Here is a 24,566-nt window from a genome sequence, read left to right on the forward strand (position 1 = left end):
GCCTCAGCCCAACATGTCTGGATATAAGCCTCAGCCCAGCAACATGCCTGGATATAAGCCTCCACACAAGCCTCAGCCTAGCAACATATGTGTTAAGTTGATGAAGTACTGACTAAATCAAACGTACACTTATCATTTGGTTAACTACACACAGCCTTGGTGACAAACTTTGTTTTCTAAATAAAAGAATTTCTAACCAACATAAGTTGTGTATTGAACAACACAACAGCTTTGTTGACAGTGACGGTGTTTGTTTCTAAGTAAAATAATTCTAAATAAAATAAGACCACTATAAAGTTGTAATCATTTATTCTTGTTTCTTACCATTGATATTTATGTTTATCAGATCTATAGCCCCGTAACAACTGCATTAAAACATGTTCTTTAGCTGACCTTTCTAATTAATCAGTAACAGACTAGAACACATTATCCAAGTCGTTTGACGGCCATTAGTCACTCAGCGCCGCATCTAGACCAAACGAGGACACCATTGTTTACTTTTTGACCCCGCCTTCACCCCATTATGGACAAACACGACCCCGCCTTCACCCCATTATGGGCATACACGACCCCACGGGACCGTACTGTGGGTGCACGTCAGACGCGTTGAGACTGATACACAGGTAGTTGTGCTGGCACGGGCAGAGGTCCGTCTTATTCCAGCTGTACTCCGGCTCGTACCCGCCGTTCTCTGGCACCCGTGTGTAGCATCTGTCGAACGTGCTGCCGGTGATGCTGCACCGTCCGTGCAGGCAGCAGATGCCCCGGGTGCAGTCAGACGCCTTGGTGCACGGGATCGAGCTCGGCTGGGGTGGGGGGAGGTTGGGTTTGTACTGGGATCCAGTTTGTTGGCCGTAAACCAGGACCTGTTGAGAGAATAAAATAAAGTCTCCTGTTAGTATCTTAGTACTACAGTTACTACCCATCATACGACACAACAACATTACAGTTATCACTTAACCTGCTCCCCAACCAACCAGCTACCCTACCCAACCACCCAGCTACCCTACCCAACCACACAGCTACCCTACTCAACCACCCAGCTACCCAACTCAACCAACCAGCTACCCAACTCAACCACCCAGCTACCCTACTCAACCACCCAGCTACCCTACTCAACCACCCAGCTAACCACCTTAACCACCCAGCTACCAAACTCAACCACCTAGCTACCCTACCCAACCATCCATCTACCCTACTCAACCACCAAGCTACCCTACTCAACCACCCAGCTACCCTACTCAACCACCCAGCTACCCTACTCAACCATCCAGCTACCCAACTAAACCACCCAGCTACCCTACTCAACCACCCAGCTACCCTACTCAACCACCCAGCTACCCTACCTAACCACCCAGCTACCCTACTGAACCACCCAGCTACCCTACCTAACCACCCAGCTACCCTACTCAACCACCCAGCTACCCTACTCAACCACCCAGCTACCCTACTCAACCATCCAGCTACCCAACTCAACCACCCAGCTACCCCACTCAACCACCCAGCTACCCTACTCAACCACCCAGCTACCCTACTCAACCACCCAGCTACCCTACTCAACCATCCAGCTACCGACTCAACCACCCAGCTACCCTACTCAACCACCCAGCTACCCTACTCAACCACCCAGCTACCCTACTCAACCACCCAGCTACCATACAACTACCTTACTCAACGACCCAGCTACCCTACTCAACCACCCAGCTACCCTACTCAACCACCCAGCCACCCTACCTAACCACCCAACTACCCTACTCAACCACCCAGCTACCCAACCAACCAGCTACCCTACTCAACCACCCAGCTACCCAACCAACCAGCTACTCTACTCAACCACCCAGCTACCCTACCTAACCACCCAGCTACCCTACTCAACCACCCAGCTACCCTACCTAACCACCCAGCTACCCTACTCAACCACACAGCTACCCTACTCAACCACCCAGCTACCCTACCCAACCACCCAGCTACCCTACTCAACCACCCAGCTACCCTACTCAACAACCCAGCTACCCTACTCAACCAACCAGCTACCCTACTCAACCACCCAGCTACCCTACTCAACCACCCAGCTACCCTACTCAACCACCCAGCTACCCTACTCAACCACCCAGCTACCCTAAACCACCCAGCTACCCTACTCAACCACCCAGCTACTCTACTCAACCACCCAGCTACCCTACTCAACGACCCAGCTACCCTACTCAACCACCCAGCTACCCTACTCAACCATCCAGCTACCCTACTCAACCAACCCAGCTACCCTAATCAACCACCCAGCTACCCTACTCAACCACCCAGCTACCCTACTCAACAACCCAGCTACCCAACCAACCAGCTACCCTACTCAACCACCCAGCTACCCTACTCAACCACCCAGCTACCCTACTCAACCACCCAGCTACCCTACTCAACCATCCAGCTACCCAACTCAACCATCCAGCTACCCTACTCAACCACCCAGCTACCCTACTCAACCACCCAGCTACCCTACTCAACCATCCAGCTACCCAACTCAACCACCCAGCTACCCTACTCAACCACCCAGCTACCCTACTCAACCACCCAGCTACCCTACTCAACCACCCAGCTACCATACAACTACCTTACTCAACGACCCAGCTACCCTACTCAACCACCCAGCTACCCTACCCAACCACCCAGCTACCCTACTCAACCACCCAGCTACCCTACTCAACAACCCAGCTACCCTACTCAACCAACCAGCTACCCTACTCAACCACCCAGCTACCCTACTCAACCACCCAGCTACCCTACTCAACCACCCAGCTACCTTACTCAACCACCCAGCTACCCTAAACCACCCAGCTACCCTACTCAACCACCCAGCTACTCTACTCAACCACCCAGCTACCCTACTCAACGACCCAGCTACCCTACTCAACCACCCAGCTACCCTACTCAACCATCCAGCTACCCTACTCAACCAACCCAGCTACCCTAATCAACCACCCAGCTACCCTACTCAACCACCCAGCTACCCTACTCAACAACCCAGCTACCCAACCAACCAGCTACCCTACTCAACCACCCAGCTACCCTACTCAACCACCCAGCTACCCTACTCAACCACCCAGCTACCCTACTCAACCATCCAGCTACCCAACTCAACCATCCAGCTACCCTACTCAACCACCCAGCTACCCTACTCAACCACCCAGCTACCCTACTCAACCATCCAGCTACCCAACTCAACCACCCAGCTACCCTACTCAACCACCCAGCTACCCTACTCAACCACCCAGCTACCCTACTCAACCACCCAGCTACCATACAACTACCTTACTCAACGACCCAGCTACCCTACTCAACCACCCAGCTACCCTACCTAACCACCCAGCTACCCTACTCAACCACCCAGCTACCCAACCAACCAGCTACCCAACTCAACCACCCAGCTACCCTACCTAACCACCCAGCTACCCTACCTAACCACCCATCTACCCTACTCAACCACCCAGCTACCCTACTCAACCACCCAGCCACCCTACCTAACCACCCAACTACCCTACTCAACCACCCAGCTACCCAACCAACCAGCTACCCTACTCAACCACCCAGCTACCCAACCAACCAGCTACCCTACTCAACCACCCAGCTACCCTACCTAACAACCCAGCTACCCTACTCAACCACCCAGCTACCCTACCTAACCACCCAGCTACCCTACTCAACCACACAGCTACCCTACTCAACCGACCAGCTACCCTACCTAACCACCCAGCTACCCTACTCAACCACCCAGCTACCCTACTCAACCACCCAGCTACCCTACTCAACCACCCAGCTACCCTACTCAACAACCCAGCTACCCTACTCAACCAACCAGCTACCCTACTCAACCACCCAGCTACCCTACTCAACCACCCAGCTACCCTACTCAACCACCCAGCTACCTTACTCAACCACCCAGCTACCCTAAACCACCCAGCTACCCTACTCAACCACCCAGCTACTCTACTCAACCACCCAGCTACCCTACTCAACGACCCAGCTACCCTACTCAACCACCCAGCTACCCTACTCAACCATCCAGCTACCCTACTCAACCAACCCAGCTACCCTAATCAACCACCCAGCTACCCTACTCAACCACCCAGCTACCCTACTCAACAACCCAGCTACCCAACCAACCAGCTACCCTACTCAACCACCCAGCTACCCTACTCAACCACCCAGCTACCCTACTCAACCACCCAGCTACCCTACTCAACCATCCAGCTACCCAACTCAACCATCCAGCTACCCTACTCAACCACCCAGCTACCCTACTCAACCACCCAGCTACCCTACTCAACCATCCAGCTACCCAACTCAACCACCCAGCTACCCTACTCAACCACCCAGCTACCCTACTCAACCACCCAGCTACCCTACTCAACCACCCAGCTACCATACAACTACCTTACTCAACGACCCAGCTACCCTACTCAACCACCCAGCTACCCTACCTAACCACCCAGCTACCCTACTCAACCACCCAGCTACCCAACCAACCAGCTACCCAACTCAACCACCCAGCTACCCTACCTAACCACCCAGCTACCCTACCTAACCACCCATCTACCCTACTCAACCACCCAGCTACCCTACTCAACCACCCAGCCACCCTACCTAACCACCCAACTACCCTACTCAACCACCCAGCTACCCAACCAACCAGCTACCCTACTCAACCACCCAGCTACCCAACCAACCAGCTACCCTACTCAACCACCCAGCTACCCTACCTAACAACCCAGCTACCCTACTCAACCACCCAGCTACCCTACCTAACCACCCAGCTACCCTACTCAACCACACAGCTACCCTACTCAACCACCCAGCTACCCTACCTAACCACCCAGCTACCCTACTCAACCACCCAGCTACCCTACTCAACCACCCAGCTACCCTACTCAACCACCCAGCTACCCTACTCAACCACCCAGCTACCCTACTCAACCACCCAGCTACCCTACTCAACCACCCAGCTACCCTACTCAACCACCCAGCTACCCTAAACCACCCAGCTACCCTACTCAACCACCCAGCTACCCTACTCAACGACCCAGCTACCCTACTCAACCACCCAGCTACCCTACTCAACCACCCAGCTACCCTACTCAACCACCCAGCTACCCTACCCAACCACCCAGCTACCCTACTCAACCATCCAGCTACCCCACTCAACCACCCAGCTACCCAACTAAACCACCCAGCTACCCTACTCAACCACCCAGCTACCCTACTCAACCACCAAGCTACCCAACCAACCAGCTACCCTACTCAACCACCCAGCTACCCAACCAACCAGCTACCCTACTCAACCACCCAGCTACCCTACCTAACCACCCAGCTACCCTACCTAATCACCCAGCTACCCTACTCAACCACCCAGCTACCCTACTCAACCACCCAGCCACCCTACCTAACCACCCAACTACCCTACTCAACCACCCAGCTACCATACAACTACCTTACTCAACGACCCAGCTACCCTACTCAACCACCCAGCTACCCTACCTAACCACCCAGCTACCCTACTCAACCACCCAGCTACCCTACTCAACCACCCAGCCACCCTACCTAACCACCCAACTACCCTACTCAACCACCCAGCTACCCAACCAACCAGCTACCCTACTCAACCACCCAGCTACCCAACCAACCAGCTACTCTACTCAACCACCCAGCTACCCTACCTAACCACCCAGCTACCCTACTGAACCACCCAGCTACCCTACCTAACCACCCAGCTACCCTACTCAACCACACAGCTACCCTACTCAACCACCCAGCTACCCTACCCAACCACCCAGCTACCCTACTCAACCACCCAGCTACCCTACTCAACAACCCAGCTACCCTACTCAACCAACCAGCTACCCTACTCAACCACCCAGCTACCCTACTCAACCACCCAGCTACCCTACTCAACCACCCAGCTACCCTACTCAACCACCCAGCTACCCTAAACCACCCAGCTACCCTACTCAACCACCCAGCTACTCTACTCAACGACCCAGCTACCCTACTCAACGACCCAGCTACCCTACTCAACCACCCAGCTACCCTACTCAACCATCCAGCTACCCTACTCAACCAACCCAGCTACCCTAATCAACCACCCAGCTACCCTACTCAACCACCAAGCTACCATACAACTACCCTACTTAACCACCCAGCTACCCTACTCAACCACCCAGCTACCCAACCAACCAGCTACCCTACTCAACCACCCAGCTACCCTACTCAACCACCCAGCTACCCTACTCAACCACCCAGCTACCCTACTCAACCATCCAGCTACCCAACTCAACCATCCATCTACCCTACTCAACCACCCAGCTACCCTACTCAACCACCCAGGTACCCTACTCAACCACCCAGCTACCCTACTCAACCATCCAGCTACCCAACTCAACCACCCAGCTACCCTACTCAACCACCCAGCTACCCTACTCAACCACCCAGCTACCCTACTCAACCACCCAGCTACCATACAACTACCTTACTCAACGACCCAGCTACCCTACTCAACCACCCAGCTACCCTACCTAACCACCCAGCTACCCTACTCAACCACCCAGCTACCCAACCAACCAGCTACCCAACTCAACCACCCAGCTACCCTACCTAACCACCCAGCTACCCTACCTAACCACCCAGCTACCCTACTCAACCACCCAGCTACCCTACTCAACCACCCAGCCACCCTACCTAACCACCCAACTACCCTACTCAACCACCCAGCTACCCAACCAACCAGCTACCCTACTCAACCACACAGCTACCCTACCTAACCACACAGCTACCCTACTCAACCACCCAGCTACCCTACCTAACCACCCAGCTACCCTACTCAACCACCCAGCTACCCTACTCAACCACCCAGCTACCCTACTCAACCACCCAGCTACCCTACTCAACCACCCAGCTACCCTACTCAACCACCCAGCTACCCTACTCAACCACCCAGCTACCCTACTCAACCACCCAGCTACCCTAAACCACCCAGCTACCCTACTCAACCACCCAGCTACCCTACTCAACGACCCAGCTACCCTACTCAACGACCCAGCTACCCTACTCAACCACCCAGCTACCCTACCCAACCACCCAGCTACCCTACTCAACCATCCAGCTACCCCACTCAACCACCCAGCTACCCAACTAAACCACCCAGCTACCCTACTCAACCACCCAGCTACCCTACTCAACCACCCAGCTACCCAACCAACCAGCTACCCTACTCAACCACCCAGCTACCCAACCAACCAGCTACCCTACTCAACCACCCAGCTACCCTACCTAACCACCCAGCTACCCTACCTAATCACCCAGCTACCCTACTCAACCACCCAGCTACCCTACTCAACCACCCAGCCACCCTACCTAACCACCCAACTACCCTACTCAACCACCCAGCTACACAACCAACCAGCTACCCTACTCAACCACCCAGCTACTCAACCAACCAGCTACCCTACTCAACCACCCAGCTACCCAACCACCCAGCTACCCTACCTAACCACCCAGCTACCCTACTCAACCACACAGCTACCCTACTCAACCACCCAGCTACCTTACCTAACCACCCAGCTACCCTAATCAACCACCCAGCTACCCTACTCAACCACCCAGCTACCCTACTCAACCACCCAGCTACCCTACTCAACCACCCAGCTACCCTACTCAACCATCCAGCTACCGACTCAACCACCCAGCTACCCTACTCAACCACCCAGCTACCCTACTCAACCACCCAGCTACCCTACTCAACCACCCAGCTACCATACAACTACCTTACTCAACGACCCAGCTACCCTACTCAACCACCCAGCTACCCTACCTAACCACCCAGCTACCCTACTCAACCACCCAGCTACCCTACTCAACCACCCAGCCACCCTACCTAACCACCCAACTACCCTACTCAACCACCCAGCTACCCAACCAACCAGCTATCCTACTCAACCACCCAGCTACCCAACCAACCAGCTACTCTACTCAACCACCCAGCTACCCTACTCAACGACCCAGCTACCCTACTCAACCACCCAGCTACCCTACTCAACCATCCAGCTACCCTACTCAACCAACCCAGCTACCCTAATCAACCACCCAGCTACCCTACTCAACCACCCAGCTACCCTACTCAACCATCCAGCTACCCAACTCAACCACCCAGCTTATCTACTCAACCACCCAGCTACCCTACTCAACCACCCAGCTACCCTACTCAACCACCCAGCTACCATACAACTACCTTACTCAACTACCCAGCTACCCTACTCAACCACCCAGCTACCCTACCTAACCACCCAGCTACCCTACTCAACCACCCAGCTACCCAACCATCCAGCTACCCAACTCAACCACCCAGCTACCCTACTCAACCACCCAGCTACCCTACTCAACCACCCAGCTACCCTACTCAACCACCCAGCTACCATACAACTACCTTACTCAACGACCCAGCTACCCTACTCAACCACCCAGCTACCCTACCTAACCACCCAGCTACCCTACTCAACCACCCAGCTACCCAACCACCCAGCTACCCTACTCAACCACCCAGCTACCCTACCTAACCACCCAGCTACCCTACCTAACCACCCAGCTACCCTACTCAACCACCCAGCTACCCTACTCAACCACCCAGCCACCCTACCTAACCACCCAACTACCCTACTCAACCACCCAGCTACCCAACCAACCAGCTACCCTACTCAACCACCCAGCTACGCAACCAACCAGCTACCCTACTCAACCACCCAGCTACCGACTCAACCACCCAGCTACCCTACTCAACCACCCAGCTACCCTACTCAACCACCCAGCTACCCTACTCAACCACCCAGCTACCATACAACTACCTTACTCAACGACCCAGCTACCCTACTCAACCACCCAGCTACCCTACCTAACCACCCAGCTACCCTACTCAACCACCCAGCTACCCTACTCAACCACCCAGCCACCCTACCTAACCACCCAACTACCCTACTCAACCACCCAGCTACCCAACCAACCAGCTACCCTACTCAACCACCCAGCTACCCAACCAACCAGCTACTCTACTCAACCACCCAGCTACCCTACCTAACAACCCAGCTACCCTACTCAACCACCCAGCTACCCTACCTAACCACCCAGCTACCCTACTCAACCACACAGCTACCCTACTCAACCACCCAGCTACCCTACCTAACCACCCAGCTACCCTACTCAACCACCCAGCTACCCTACTCAACCACCCAGCTACCCTACTCAACCACCCAGCTACCCTACTCAACCACCCAGCTACCCTACTCAACCACCCAGCTACCCTACTCAACCACCCAGCTACCCTACTCAACCACCCAGCTACCCTAAACCACCCAGCTACCCTACTCAACCACCCAGCTACCCTACTCAACGACCCAGCTACCCTACTCAACGACCCAGCTACCCTACTCAACCACCCAGCTACCCTACCCAACCACCCAGCTACCCTACTCAACCATCCAGCTACCCCACTCAACCACCCAGCTACCCAACTAAACCACCCAGCTACCCTACTCAACCACCCAGCTACCCTACTCAACCACCCAGCTACCCAACCAACCAGCTACCCTACTCAACCACCCAGCTACCCAACCAACCAGCTACCCTACTCAACCACCCAGCTACCCTACCTAACCACCCAGCTACCCTACCTAATCACCCAGCTACCCTACTCAACCACCCAGCTACCCTACTCAACCACCCAGCCACCCTACCTAACCACCCAACTACCCTACTCAACCACCCAGCTACCTAACCACCCAGCTACCCTACTCAACCACCCAGCTACCCTACTCAACCACCCAGCTACCCTACCTAACCACCCAGCTACCCTACTCAACCACCCAGCTACCATACAACTACCCTACTCAACCACCCAGCTACCCTACTCAACCACCCAGCTACCCTACTCAACCACCCAGCTACCCTACTCAACCACCCAGCTACCCTACTCAACCACCCAGCTACCCTAACCAACCAGCTACCCTACCCAACCACCCAGCTATCCTACTCAACCACCCAGCTACCCTACTCAACCACCCAGCTACCCTACTCAACCAACCAGCTACCCTACTCAACCACCGAGTTACCCTACCCAACCACCCAGCTACCATACAACTACCCTACTCAACCACCCAACTACCCTAACCAACCACCAGCCACATTTTACAGTGGTAATTATGATTATACGGTTTGAATACAGTATGTTAATTTCTTATGACAGATAGACCTAAATGGTAATTATTTTTGCCTAAATGAAATCGTTGTTTCATGCCATCAGTCAACGTAGCATAATTTTTTTTTTCAAAGTTGTTTCTACGAAATAGTATAACAAATAGTATAAATTCCAAATCTAACACCATTTTCAACACGTTAAAATTACGTTTAAATTGAATGGAAAAATAAAAAACTTAACCCCTCCCCTTATTCCACTTAAAACATCATACCAGTAGCACACACAAAAAAAAAACCACGAATAAATATTTAAAAAATCAACGTATCTGTAGAAAACAATCAACTATCTATAAAGAGTTAAACCACTAATCACAACCACACGACTACACCACAAAAATGGTAAAAATAAAATCAACTTACCCCGAGCACACAAGACCAGATGACATAGAATGGGATGCTTGACATTTTGTCCACCTGCTTAGAGCCGTTAATTTCACCTGTGTGGCGACCTGAGAAAAACGATGTTTAAAAAGTTGGCTGAAGATCGTGGTCACAGGAAAAAAAAAACCTTTTATAATAAATGACAGCCTTTCTTCTATAATCCACTCAAAAACACATGACGCAGCCAGGGCGGGGGGGGGGGGGGGGGGGGGGCGGGTGTGTGTGTGTGCGTGTTAACCTAGAAATGGAATTTGTTGCTGTCAAGAGTTTGTTTTGTTCCCGTGTATGACAACAAAAAGTGTGTTCGCACTGTTAGAACACCAGACACGTACATTAATCAATCAATGGGAAACAACTAATGTTTACCACGTTCAGGAGAACAAAAGAAACCGCCCATTGGATTCTGGGTATTATAACTTGGCTGTGAAAAATTACAGTATGTATCATCACTCGGTCAAAGTTACCAATAACAAACATTGGAAAAAAAAAAACAACGTAAGCGACTCAATTTTTACAATCAGTTGTAAGATGATTAAAAAGTTTAGTTATATCGCATCTTTCTAGTGTACCTGAGGTTTAAAAAAAAATGTAATTATGAGTTGTGATGAAAGTTGTGTTCACAAATCTACGGGATTTAAGGATTCAGAACACCCACAATCCAGTTTTGTACCCAATGAGGACCAACCTTCGTGCACCATTTTTCCTTAACAATCCGCTCTTGTTGCTACTCAAAATAACCTGCCTATTGCTCAAGATTGTATTAATAATCATCCTTAGTAATTAGTACTGTGGTTCTAGACCCCTCGGAGTCGTCTGTAAAATACTCCATGCTTTTGTTTGCAGATTTATAAGTCATTTCATCGTCACAAACATCTGATCCTCTTAGCTGAAGTGTCGTCATATTTCAGCATACCATTACAATTTTTTTTTGTTAAAGCTATTTATATCTGAAATGTTTATCTTGATTAGCAAAATAATGCTAAAATTCTGTTTAAAAAATACTTATTACAGAGTAATAGTAAGACGTCTTATTTCAATAACTTACATTACACAATTTCGCACAAGTCCAACACGCTTGTCATGCATTGTGTCGAGATTTCGAGATGACTAATGATAATACGCATTAAGAACTGGGTGGGGACCAAACTAATTGGAGGATTAATTAAAGTTATGCTCTCTCGATGTCACCAAATTAGATATTTTTATAGTGGTCTACTGACTAGCATCCACCGTTGAAATTTGTGTAAAAATAATTCTTAATATGTGTGTTTCCAAACACTGTGCACATTTCAGTTTAAGCTGTTGTCTCCAGCAGAAGATAGCCAACACCTGACTCGACAGACAGTGGTGACGTAGTTGGGGTTGGCGTCTGTCCAACTGTGTGTCACGTTTCTTCAAAACGAGGCGGTTTGTCAGACGTTTCAAAAGTTTATGTTATGTTAATGTTATGTCCCCAGCGTTAACTGATTGACATAATTTACACCAGACTTTACAGTAGACCTATTCTTGTTGATCTAGCGAATTCTTAACACGGGTTTTAGCTACAAGCACGTTTTCAATGTGTTTGAGCACATGTTATTTAACCAAGCTATACATTTGGTGTGTGGTCAAAGATAGGTCATTAGGAAATGTTACTCTACCAGTAGTTTTATTTAGACACCCTCATTTCCGTACTGCCCTCATTTATTGCAAAGGGCAGTCATTAAACGTAAGCATAAGGAAACTGATATATTCTTGCCTGAAACTAGTCAGCAGTTTAACAAAAACGTTTCGTGTTCTAGCTAAGTGGCATGCCATCTTTATTTTTCACAGTGTCACTATTGAATGTCACTACTGTCATATTATATTCAACTCAATGTCACACTGTCACATTAAACACAACTCAGTGTCACACTGAATGACACTGTCACATTACACTTACCACATTGTAACATTATAATCTTTTTTCTAACGTAATGTATCAAATAACTAAGGGAAGTAACACGTTGATTTTTACGAAACATAAGAAATACTGCAAGTTGTCGCTCCTGAGACCAAGTGTCTCAGGAAACATCGCCATGATAATTCTAGTCAACAATAGAAAGAGGCGAGAATATAAGGAAACGATAAGTTGACAGGACAGTTAAACTAAAAGAATTTGTGTGATTAGAAATTTCAAAAATCTACCTCTGGGAAATTCCCGCTCGCTGAAATGATTTTACATAAATTTCCACATAATATACCAATATCTAATTCCTGATACAACTTCCTTCTAATCCCTCACACAACTTCCTTCTAATCCCTCACACAACTTCCTTCTAATCCCACACACAACTTCCCTCTAATCCAACACACAACTACCTTCTAATCCCTCGCACAACTTCCTTCTAATCCCACACAGAACTGCCTTCTAATCCCACACACTACTTCCCACTAAATTCACACACAACTTTTACTAATCCCTCACACAATTTCATTCTAATCTCACACACAACTTCCTTCTAATCCCTCACACAACTTCCTTCTAATCCCTTACACAACTTCCTTCTAATCCCTCACACAACTTCCTTCTAATCCCTCACACAACTTCCTTCTAATCCCTCACACAACTTCCTTCTAATCCCTCACACAACTTCCTTCTAATCCCTCACACAATTTCCCTCTAATCTCTCACACAACTTCCTTCTAATCCCTCACACAACTTCCTTCTAATCCCTCACACAACTTCCTTCTAATCCCACACACAACTTCCCTCTAATCCAACACACAACTACCTTCTAATCCCTCACACAACTTCCTTCTAATCCCACACAGAACTGCCTTCTAATCCCACACACAACTTCCCACTAAACTCACACACAACTTTTACTAATCCCTCACACAATTTCCTTCTAATCTCACACACAACTTCCTTCTAATCTCTCACACAACTTCCCACTAATCTCACACACAACTTCCTTCTAATCCCTCACACAATTTCCTTCTAATCTCACACACAACTTCCTTCTAATCCCTCACACAACTTCCCACTTATCGCTCACACAATTTCCCTCTAATCTCACACACAACTTTTACTAATCCCTCACACAACTTAATTCTATTCCCTCACACAACTTCCTTCTAATCCCTCACACAACTTCCCACTTATCGCTCACACAATTTCCCTCTAATCTCTCACACAACTTCCTTCTAATCCCTCACACAACTTCCTTCTAATCCCTCACACAATTTCCCTCTAATCTCTCACACAACTTCCTTCTAATCCCTCACACAACTTCCTTCTAATCCCTCACACAACTTCCTTCTAATCTCACACACAACTTTTACTAATCCCTCACACAATTTCCTTCTAATCCCTCACACAACTTCCTTCTAATCCCTCACACAACTTCCTTCTAATCCCTCACACAACTTCCTTCTAATCCCTCACACAACTTCCTTCTAATCCCTCACACAACTTCCTTCTAATCCCTCACACAACTTCCTTCTAATCTCACACACAACTTTTACTAATCCCTCACACAATTTCCTTCTAATCTCACACACAACTTCCTTCTAATCCCTCACACAACTTCCCACTTATCGCTCACACAACTTCCCACTTATCGCTCACACAATTTCCTTCTAATCCCTCACACAACTTCCTTCTAATCCCTCACACAACTTCCTTCTAATCCCTCACACAACTTCCTTCTAATCTCTCACACAACTTCCTTCTAATCTCTCACACAACTTCCCACGTGACATATATAAACACTGCTGCCAATTAAAACCGTATTTTAAATAAACAAATCTCAACAGTTTTTTCTAGCTATAAGTATTTGTTAATTAATTATTTCTACGTCAATTATGCACTTTCGTATTTTTAATTCGTATAGATCTATATTGTTTTCATAGTTTTTATATCAAAATGGTAAAAAAAAATTAATAAATTAAAATAAAAACGAATAACAACCAAAGACCGAGAACTGTATTTGCAACACATTTGATTTTAACTCGGTTACTTCCCTTTAAAAAACACCAGAGTGAGATAAACCCAAACAAAAACAAATAGTAAAATTTTAACATGGCCTTGCTGAGCCTATGCATGGTATACTATTATAGATAACATATTCATGCCATTTAAAAATGTTATTCGCGTTCAGTATTAGACAGTTTATTACCATGTTGTCGGATCATACTTTTACTACTACACCATAACACCATGTTTATGTCAGCATGTTTGTGTGTATTTTTTAAACGTATGTTACTATGCGTGTGTGGATTATATGTATTATTGTGTATATGTACTATATACGTTAGAATAGGTCTATGTAGCCCTATGTATTAAGTACGTGCTTGCATATTTTTTTGAATATAGACGGCTAAGTATTTGTAAATAGGTGTCTGTATGTGAAAGTATGTTTTCAATATAAGCCCACTTATATATGTGAATATGTGAATATGTGAATATGTGAATATGTGAATATGTGAATATGTGAATATGTGAATATGTGAATATGTGAATATGTGAATATGTGAATATGTGAATATGTGAATATGTGAATATGTGAATATGTGAATATGTGAATATGTGAATATGTGAATATGTGAATATGTGAATATGTGAATATGTGAATATGTGAATATGTGAATATGTGAATATGTGAATATGTGAATATGTGAATATGTGAATATGTGAATATGTATATAATGTATATATATATATATATATATATATATATATATATATATATATATATATATATATATATATATATATATATTTGTATATAAAGAGAGAAAGGGATTGAGCAAGAGATGCGAATACTTTCGGATACATACACTTGTATTTAGATGTATAAATATGTATGAACGTTGAGATACTTGCACAGACTTGCATCAACTTGCCGCCTTTAACTCTGGCCCACCAGGGCTCCATCGACCAGGTCAGCATTAGGGAACTCGCCCCAGATATCAGCGCGAGAGCTCACCACGAGAACAATACAGGACTCATCAATGTTTGAACTCCCGTTAATAAATGAACGCGGCACACCAAGGGGACAATACCCACGGCGACCCGGCGCGGATGTTTGTGTGTAAACACACTCAGTGTTTTCCCTTTGTTTTGTCCTCTGTCTGTGTTCTATCATGTTGTGTTGAGTTTCAAGCCAAAGGCAAACATCAATTTAAAAGGGCGCTCTTTTTTTGAACCCTTAAAACTATTACAAGGCTAATCTAATACGTAACGCAATTGTATTATCTTTTATCTATATTTCCAAAGCGTGTTTGATTAATGTAATAAAAGATGACAGGTTTTAACTTTTAAAGAGGTTTTTATATTTACTTCTAAGTTTTCAAACCGATGAATATATTTGCCTGAAATTAAAGGTTTTTGTTAATTGTTTCTTTTTGTTTGTTTTGATGTGCTTGTTTTAGTCGTGTTTGTTTAACACAAGTTCGACCCAAATCAAATTGATCTTTGCTGGAGTGTTGTTTTCTGACCTAATTATTTTCTCCGTTCTTACATGACCAGTGTTCAGAGGTGTCAAGTTGGTTCCCTCGTGCTATACCTAGAGAGAGTTGGACGGGCACTGCAACTTACAAGAACAGCATTAAAATCCCGGACAAGTAACACACTAGTTTCAGCGTTTTATACTTGAACGTGTTTATTTACTTGGTGACACCCAAAACGGGGAGATGTGGGGGAGACATGACGTCACATTACGACTTGTGGGGCTGTGTGTAAAAAGAAGTGACGTCACAATACTGTGTGTAAAATAAGTGACGTCACATTACGGTGTGTTGGAGACATGACGTCACATTACGGTGTATAGGGCTGTGTGTAAAAAAAAGTGACGTTCGTGTACTGTGACGTGAGTTCTTGTCTAGACTGGTTCCAATTTGTTCTACTGAAAAGTGCTGGTCAAGACGGGAGAGAGATGGTCAAATGGACAAAAATCACGCACTGGAGGATGTAAGAGTTAGTTTACCTACACATTTTCTTGTTTACATCAAGCTCCAATAGACACATTACAACACATTTCCTGGCGGCCCGCTGGAATTTTTCTTGGTACCCCATCCCTGAATGACAGTGTTAAAAAAATAATTACGACTCTTAATCAATGTAACAAAACAATAACCCAATCAAAATTACATAACAGAAAGATAATTTATATTAATTTAATTATAAGTCTCCTTCTATGTAGTGGTGGAATAAACCTGATTTAAAACCTCAGCCTCTTGAAAGTTTAATTAAAAACTTTAATCGATGAAAAGCCACAGACTGGATTTCTATTTCACCCCAGTTACAATAGGCCTACTTAACTTACAGATTAAAAAATAATTTTAAAAATAAAACTGCTCTTACACGTGAAATAGAAATGTATTTTTTTTTACAGACATTAGCTTGTGTCTTTTGGTTGAACATTAGGTCAAATGAGTATACTAAACACCCCAATCTTTCAAAAAATGTGTTTAGTATTCTAAATTGAATACATGCCTGAAATCCCCCCCTACCCAACCCCGAGAAATAAAATGTCAATGAATAAATACACGAACACCACAATAAATGCTAAGTAAGTTAAAATTTGCAATCAAGAAATTGTCAAATAAATAAAGGGTCTAGAAAATAAAAGGTCCAGTAAATAAAGGGTCAAGTTTCTAGTTAGTCATATTAAAAGGTCAGGTGAATAAGTTCAAGCAGGTAAAAAGTTCCAGCAAATAAAATGTCGTGTCTATGATATGTCAAGTACAGAGCCCAACGTTAACACATTGCATCACAGTGACTTGTGAAGAGGTTTTTAGTTAAAGTCGTGTACATGATAACACAACAAGCACAAGTTCACCACCTACGTACATTCAATGGTGCTTCAAGTTTGGACTTAAACGTGGACTAGAATAAAATTCTTTAAATAATCTAATTTAGAGATGTAAACATTCACGTTCAAACATCGGTTAACTGAAGTTTAAAGTAGAATGTATAGCCTTGATACTAGATTAAAATATAATGTAGGACTATAATCTTGATACTAATTTTAAAATAAACCGGTAGTGATCTCCCCTAAACTTTCTCGAATATTCTTATATAAAACAACAGGGGATGGTAACTGGGGATATAGCTATGATTTTTAATCTATTTTAAATACTTAAACTTTTAAAAATAGAATAGAATCTCATAAAAAAAACATTGCGCACCAAGCAAACGCCGAATAAAAACGCGTATAATAGTGCGCAATATTATTAGTACTTTAAAAATTTACATTAGTTTTTTGAGAAATCGGAAGTAGCGTAAATTACTACTTCCAGTCAACGGAAATTACTCAAAATTTAACAGAAGGTAGAGAATTAGATCTTTTACTTACATGTGAAATTTCATTTATCTATCTGAAATAGTACTCAAGTTATAGGCTTTTGAAAAATTCAAAGTAGGAAAAGTACCACTTCCGGTTGTTGGAAATCGCTCAAAAGTTGATACGGATCTACGATTTTGATATAATACTTATATATGAAATTTCATCAACCTAGCTGTAACGGTACTCAAGTTATCGTGTTTACACACGGACAGACACACACACAGACACACACACACACAGACATACGGACAAGATTGCAAAATTATGTTTTTCCGTATCAGTGAGGTGTAAAACGTCGAGAACTGTAAAAATCTCGATTTTTTTTTTTGCACGATTACAATACTTTCTCTATACTTCGTATATACGAGAAAGTAAATATAATTTATAATCTTGATACTAGTTTAAAATATAATTTATAATCTTGAAACTATTTTAAAGGGGATTGTATATCTGATTAGTATTTTAAAATATAAAGTAAAAGTAAAAAGTATAATTTTGAACTAGTTTAAATTAAAAAGTATATTCTTGTTACTAATTTTAAGTTCAATGTTTGCTTTGACACTGTCATATCCCCCACATAAAATCTGCAGATTCTCCACAAATTACCCGCACAACCCCCACAATAGAAGCGGACTGCGTCTAGATCTGTCTGCAGCAAATGCTTTATGACTAACACTAGTGATTTCAGCTGTTAGAGGTCGTCCATAAATGACGTCACACTCGAAGGGGGAGGGGGTCGTAATTTTGTGACGATGTGTGATGACAGGGAGGGGGGGGGGTTAAATCGTACAAACTTCACACGTTTGCTTTAAAAAAAAACTATGTTAGAAACTGAATTTTAGCCGTTATTTCGCGTTCAAAAATCGATAAAAAATGAACTGCATCTTTATGGAGGATTTGTAGGCTGAGGTGTGACGTCAGTTAAGGTAAAGGGGGGGGGGGGTCTGACTTTTTGTGACGATGTGTAACGGAGGAAAAGAGGGAGGGGAGCATAAAATTGACAAAAAAAAACCTTATCGTCATTTGTGTATACCCTCTTACAAAGAATATGTAAAATAAAATAAAATTTGTATAAAAACTCTAGCCTATGTACGTCAAACATTTAATTACGTGATCTTGTTTTAAAATTACATTTTTAAAGTTCAGACTTTGACCTAGTTCAAAAGGAGTGATACTCCATTGATAATGAAACAGCTCTTCACTCCATATATAGCCCTGTCTACACATAACCATTTATTGACGTCATAAAAGGTTAAAAATAGTTTCCTGCCACCGCAACTTGTGTCTGTGATAAATGTGATATCTTTTATAAATAGAAACACATATTAGAGGCGTATCAAGTGATATCGGCATAGGCGGTGTTTGCAGCACCGTCTGTTGGGGTCGTCAGAGGTGTATACAACAAGTGTGTGTGTGTGTGTGTGTGGTCAGAGGCGTGGTGTAGGAAATTGTGTGTGCGTGTATGTGTAACAAATGTGTATGGGTGTGTAAGCATGCGTATGCGCATGTGTCCATAAGAGGCGTGGTTCAGCAAGTATTTATGTATGTGTTCACTAACTTTTTACTTTTTCTTGATTATCTGGCCCACCAGCCAAGTTATTTAAGTAAATTAGGCGACCTTTCGCCATAGTTATTCTTTTATTGACATTTTCTAAAAATTGTTTTTCCCTTATCTGGCGCAACAGATAAACTTCTCGTCTTTATCTATCCATATAGATGTGCATCGCTGCTTCCTCTGTGTAACTTCTACTACAATTTTAATTGCAATGACGTCACAGATCTGCAGACAATTAGTACCCTAAAGTGTCGAATGAACCGTGTTTGTTTTCAAGGAACTTTACCACCTTGCTCCATTTGGGCGGTGAAGGAGCGAGTGCAATGTTTTGGTAACAATCGATGACGTAACTACCTACGTCACCAGAGTTATCAATTAAAGGTCTAATCGTCTTATCACATCAACAATGATTAAAGTCCGCCAAAAGTGTGGCCCTCGTCCGAATTTATCTCATTAAATGCACATCAATCTTATCTGGGTATCTTTAGATAAAATACCACTGAACAAAGATTAACAACTCTCCCTATCCAGCTACACACATCGTCAATATTTGATCAGCACCAGCCTGGCCTGATGTCTAATCTTATTTCCAGCATCCCAGCGTATCTTCACCCATGCATACATTAGTTGATTTTCTTCTCCAGACCCCGACTGTTGCACCAGTTGCTATAGAAAACATGGCCGTATACAATAATAGGTACCGTGTCAACTGATGTACATCTTTTTCTAGAGTGGGAGTGGACAGCTGTGTACATCGTTTGTGTACAAACTGTTCTACATGTTACTAGATCTAGCCACAGGCTCTACCTGATTTGTGTACACATAATTCTACTCTGTACTAGATCTAGATACAGGGTCTACCTGATTTGTGTACACATAATTCTACTATGTACTAGATCTAGATACAGGGTCTAACTCAAAACTCTAGTCTCGCCAACCCCAACATTATTTTCACTCCTCACTACATCCCAACTCCGAGCTTATGATCCATTGTCAACATCGTTTCCATTTTGTTCCCAAGACTAGCAGATAAAGTAGAGCGAATCATTTTTATGAGCAATCAAATGAGGGATAGAGTGCTCAGCACTATGCCCAGCCGCCCTTGTTTCCCTAACGTAGGTCAGGTACCCATCGGAGCTGACTGGACTCAGAGACGACCTACGGCCTCGAGCTCGGGATCCGATCTTGAGACTTTTGGGTTAGCGGTGGTCAGCTCCATCGTCCGTCCACTTCGCCCCAACTTATAACTAAGGTCCCTTAAAAAGAAAAAAAAAACGATGGCATAGTTTACAGTATGTTAAGGTATATCATTGTAGTCAACACTTCGCTAGTTGCATCAGACTATGTACTCCAGTGGGTGCGTTCAAAACCTTGTAAATGTAGACAATCACACATGTCTCATACAATCACACACGTCTCATGCAAGCATACACGCTCCATACAATCACACACGTCCCACACAATCACACACGCCCACACAACCACACACGTCATACACAATCACACACGCCCCATATAATCACACACGTCCCATACAATCACACACGCCCACACAACCACACAAGTCCCACACAATCATACACGCCCCACACAATCACACACGTCCCATACAATCACGCACGTCCCACACAATCATACACGTCCCACACAATCACACACGCCCCCACACAATCACACACAGACCACCTGCAGATAGAGTGTGTCTTAACATGTGACCTGTGCATGATACAACATTACTAGCGCATGAGTCATGACCACTAATTGATACATTAAAAAAAAGTTAATTAAAAAACAACAATAATGTATTCAGGGTTAGATCCGAGACACTACGTTATCACAAGATAAAGGTGGATCTTAATGCCAGGGTTTAATTTGTTACGAAGGTTGGCGGTGTACAGGAGTTGACAATGTTACACATTGGCCTTTTATAGAAGTTAACAATGTTAAAATATGGCCATTTTCAAAATTTAACTATGTTACACATTCGCCTGTTATAGACGTTAACAGAAGTTGACAATGATAAAATATGGCCATTTATAGAAGTTGACAATGTTAAAATATGTGTCCATCAACGTATACACGGACAAATGACCACAAACACCCACATGTGGAGCAGCTACAAATATGATCCTTGCTTTAAGACATTCTAAAGACGACAAATATGGAACATCTAGCTATACATGTCATCATTGCCTTAAGATAACCATTAATCATTTAATCTAGTTTCAAAAGTAGGCGCATTCAAATCTTAGCGAGTATTGATTTTTACTTATTAAATAATTTAGAGCCAGCTACAATAGCAAGTATCGACTATTCAACAAAGCTACAATAGCAGATATGTGCTACCGGCAAAGCTACAATAGCAGCTGTATGCTAGGTAACAAAGCTACAATAGCAGCTGTATGCTAGATAACAAAGCTACAATAGCAGTTGTATACTACATAACAAAGTTATAATAGGAGTTGCATGCTACATAACAAAGCTACAATAGCAGTTGTATAGTACATAAAGCAAAAATAGCTGCTGTATGCTACCCTAACGTAACTTCATAGCAGCTGTATTCTATCTAATGACCCCATCCACTCCCCCCCTCCCTCCATCTATCCGACCTCAACCCCTCCCCCCTCCCAAAAAAATCGAACAAAAACAAACTATGAACAGATTTACATTGTATAATAAATAAGCTATAAAGACTCTAAATTTAGACTTTGATCTATTTTAACATGTTTAAGAACCGAATTTAATTGTTCACTTATCAAAAAAGAAAAAAAAAATGGAACTTTATACTTTGGTCGCTATCGTGTCATTGAGCCATTGTAAAGAAAGACGAAAACGGCAACACTTCATCATTGCTCAATAAAACTTCACTTTCAACACAAGGTTTGGCTATTCTAAATTCGTATTTTATTGACGCAATAATGAGATAATATTTTATTGTAACTAAGTCGTTGGCTTCACACAATACACCCCCCCCCTTCCACCCTCCCCCCTCCATCCAGTCTTTAGGCTCTTGTATAGTATCCATTCATACTTACGTAATCAGATAATGTGATGGTTATAACCATAATAGATAGTTGTAATCGAATACAGTATAATGGTTATCGTATCGCATGTGCAAGTGTAGGTCCTAGTGTGTATGTGTGTATACGTATAAATGTGTGTGTGAAGGTAGGTTTACGTGTAAGTGTTTGTAAGTGTGCGTGTGTGTGTGCGTCTGTACCCATGTGTTGAAGACAGGTATAAATAAGCACCTGACACTCGCGGCTATCATCAGAATTGATTAACTCCCGTGTGTGACTGCGATAAGTCATCTCGCCACTTGACTGCGGACACCTCATTGTGCGGCCGGACTTGAGCGGTGAGTAGCTTCCATTGTTTTCCTGTCATTCAGGGTAGAGAATTTATCTCTGATTGGAATTAGAATCTAATTTTAGAGAATTTATCTCTGATTGGAATTAGAATATTATTTTAGAGAATTTATCTCTGATTGGAATTAGAATCTAATTTTGTTTTAAATACACGCTGGGTGTTAGATTTTGTCACTATACTTTTACCTCAGCAGTGATTTTTTAAATCAAATGAATGTATTGATTTATGTTTAATACCACTTTTATAAAAATGTTTACATTATATTGATTTATACCCAACAATTAATTGTTTGTACAATTTATTTTCATTTGTAATTCCTTGGCTATGTTATTCAGTCCTTAAAAACTTTATACTATAAAAGATAGTGTTGAGTATAGTTTTGTTTTAAGATTTGATCTCCAACTGTCCTTAATAATAAACAAAGCCGGCACTAATTTCAAGAAATAATTTTGTTTTGGCTGAAATTTAAATAAAAAGGGGCGAGATTTTTTTATAGACAAATTATTTTACCTCCCCCCTCCCCTCCGTCACACGTCGACACAAAAAGCTAGACTTCCCTAAAATGACGTCACACACTAGCCTACAACCCCCCCCCTCGAAAATTGCTGTTTAATTTTTTTTAACATCGATTTCTTAATAAAATATCGCGTCAGCTCAGTCAACAGAATATATTAATCAATTTCTATTTCAATTTTGAAAAAAAAAACAGTTTTAACAAATGCGAAAAAAAGGTTAAAATTTAGTTTCTAACATTACTTTTTGAAAATGCAAAAGTGTGACGTCACATTATCTGAACCCCCTCCCTCCCCTCAGCACACATCGTCACCAAATTACTGACCCCCTCCCCCCTTTCGTGTATGACGTAATTTATGGACGTCCCCTGGAATGTCTCCAAACAAAGCAGGTTAAGTGAAAGTTCAGTGAAGGTAGATAACAAGCCAGGTTCAATCTATGTCTGGAAGATGACATAGCAAAGCCGATACACAACTCCATTTATTGTTTCATTAACCAGCTAGCTCTAGCAACTGTTCAACCAGGAATATTTCTAAGCTATATTTGAATGTCCCTTGTGTGTCTCTGTGTATGTGTGTGTCGGGGTGTCTCCGTGTGTCTCTGCTGCTCTGTGTCTCTGCTGCTCTGTGTCTCTGCTCTGTGTCTCTGTATGCCCATGTGTCTCTATGTGTCTATCTGTGTCTCTCTGTGCGTCTCTCTATGTCTCTCTATGTCTTTGTGTGTCTCTACTTCCCTGTGTACCTATGTGTGTGTGTGTACGTCTATGTGTGTGTGTATGTGTGTGTGTACGTCTATGTGTGTGTGTGTGTGTACATCTATGTGTGTAGCTGTAGTTTCCCCTGGTTACTGTGAGACGAGTTCAGCAGGTAAAAAAATGTGAACTACCTATCCATGACAATCAATTGAAGATCGATGCAATCAAGATCAATACCTTATCACGTCCGCTCAACCAATCTCGTTAATGTCAAAAGATAAAGTAATCAGATAGACAAAATCGTTGGTTAAATCTTGCTTTGAGTATGCTATTTTTTTACCTGTTGAAACACAAAACAATTACCGAACACTTTATCAAAGCTTAACACAAAGGTTGATTTTTTTTTTTGCACAAGCTGTTGTATTCAAAAGTACGTAATTTTCTGTCGGGGAAA

At 44.2% G+C, this 24,566-nt stretch overlaps 1 protein-coding gene across 1 annotated transcript; it reads right to left on the reverse strand.

Moving 5' to 3' along the window:
- Positions 1 to 292: 292 nt before the first annotated feature.
- Positions 293 to 10,821, reverse strand: LOC131944857 (uncharacterized). The gene is made up of 2 exons (XM_059305717.1): positions 10,648 to 10,821; positions 293 to 866 (listed from the first exon to the last, which is right to left on the reverse strand). Exons 1-2 carry the CDS (start codon positions 10,690 to 10,692, stop codon positions 546 to 548), a joined length of 366 nt encoding a protein of 121 aa, XP_059161700.1. The 5' UTR covers positions 10,693 to 10,821; the 3' UTR covers positions 293 to 545.
- Between the last annotated feature and the right edge of the window lie 13,745 nt (positions 10,822 to 24,566).

Source organism: Physella acuta, unplaced genomic scaffold, assembly GCF_028476545.2.
Source record: "Physella acuta isolate Inbredline_101_S28 unplaced genomic scaffold, ASM2847654v3 ptg000511l, whole genome shotgun sequence".
Classification (NCBI taxonomy): domain Eukaryota; kingdom Metazoa; phylum Mollusca; class Gastropoda; family Physidae; genus Physella; species Physella acuta.

Excerpts from the sequence above, each read along its gene's own strand:
- LOC131944857 (XM_059305717.1), bottom strand. The coding sequence starts at position 10,692 with ATGTCAAGCATCCCATTCTATGTCATCTGGTCTTGTGTGCTCGGG. Across the intron at positions 867-10,647 it reads TCTGGTCTTGTGTGCTCGGG|GTCCTGGTTTACGGCCAACA; the intron begins GTAAGTTGATTT and ends TTCTCTCAACAG.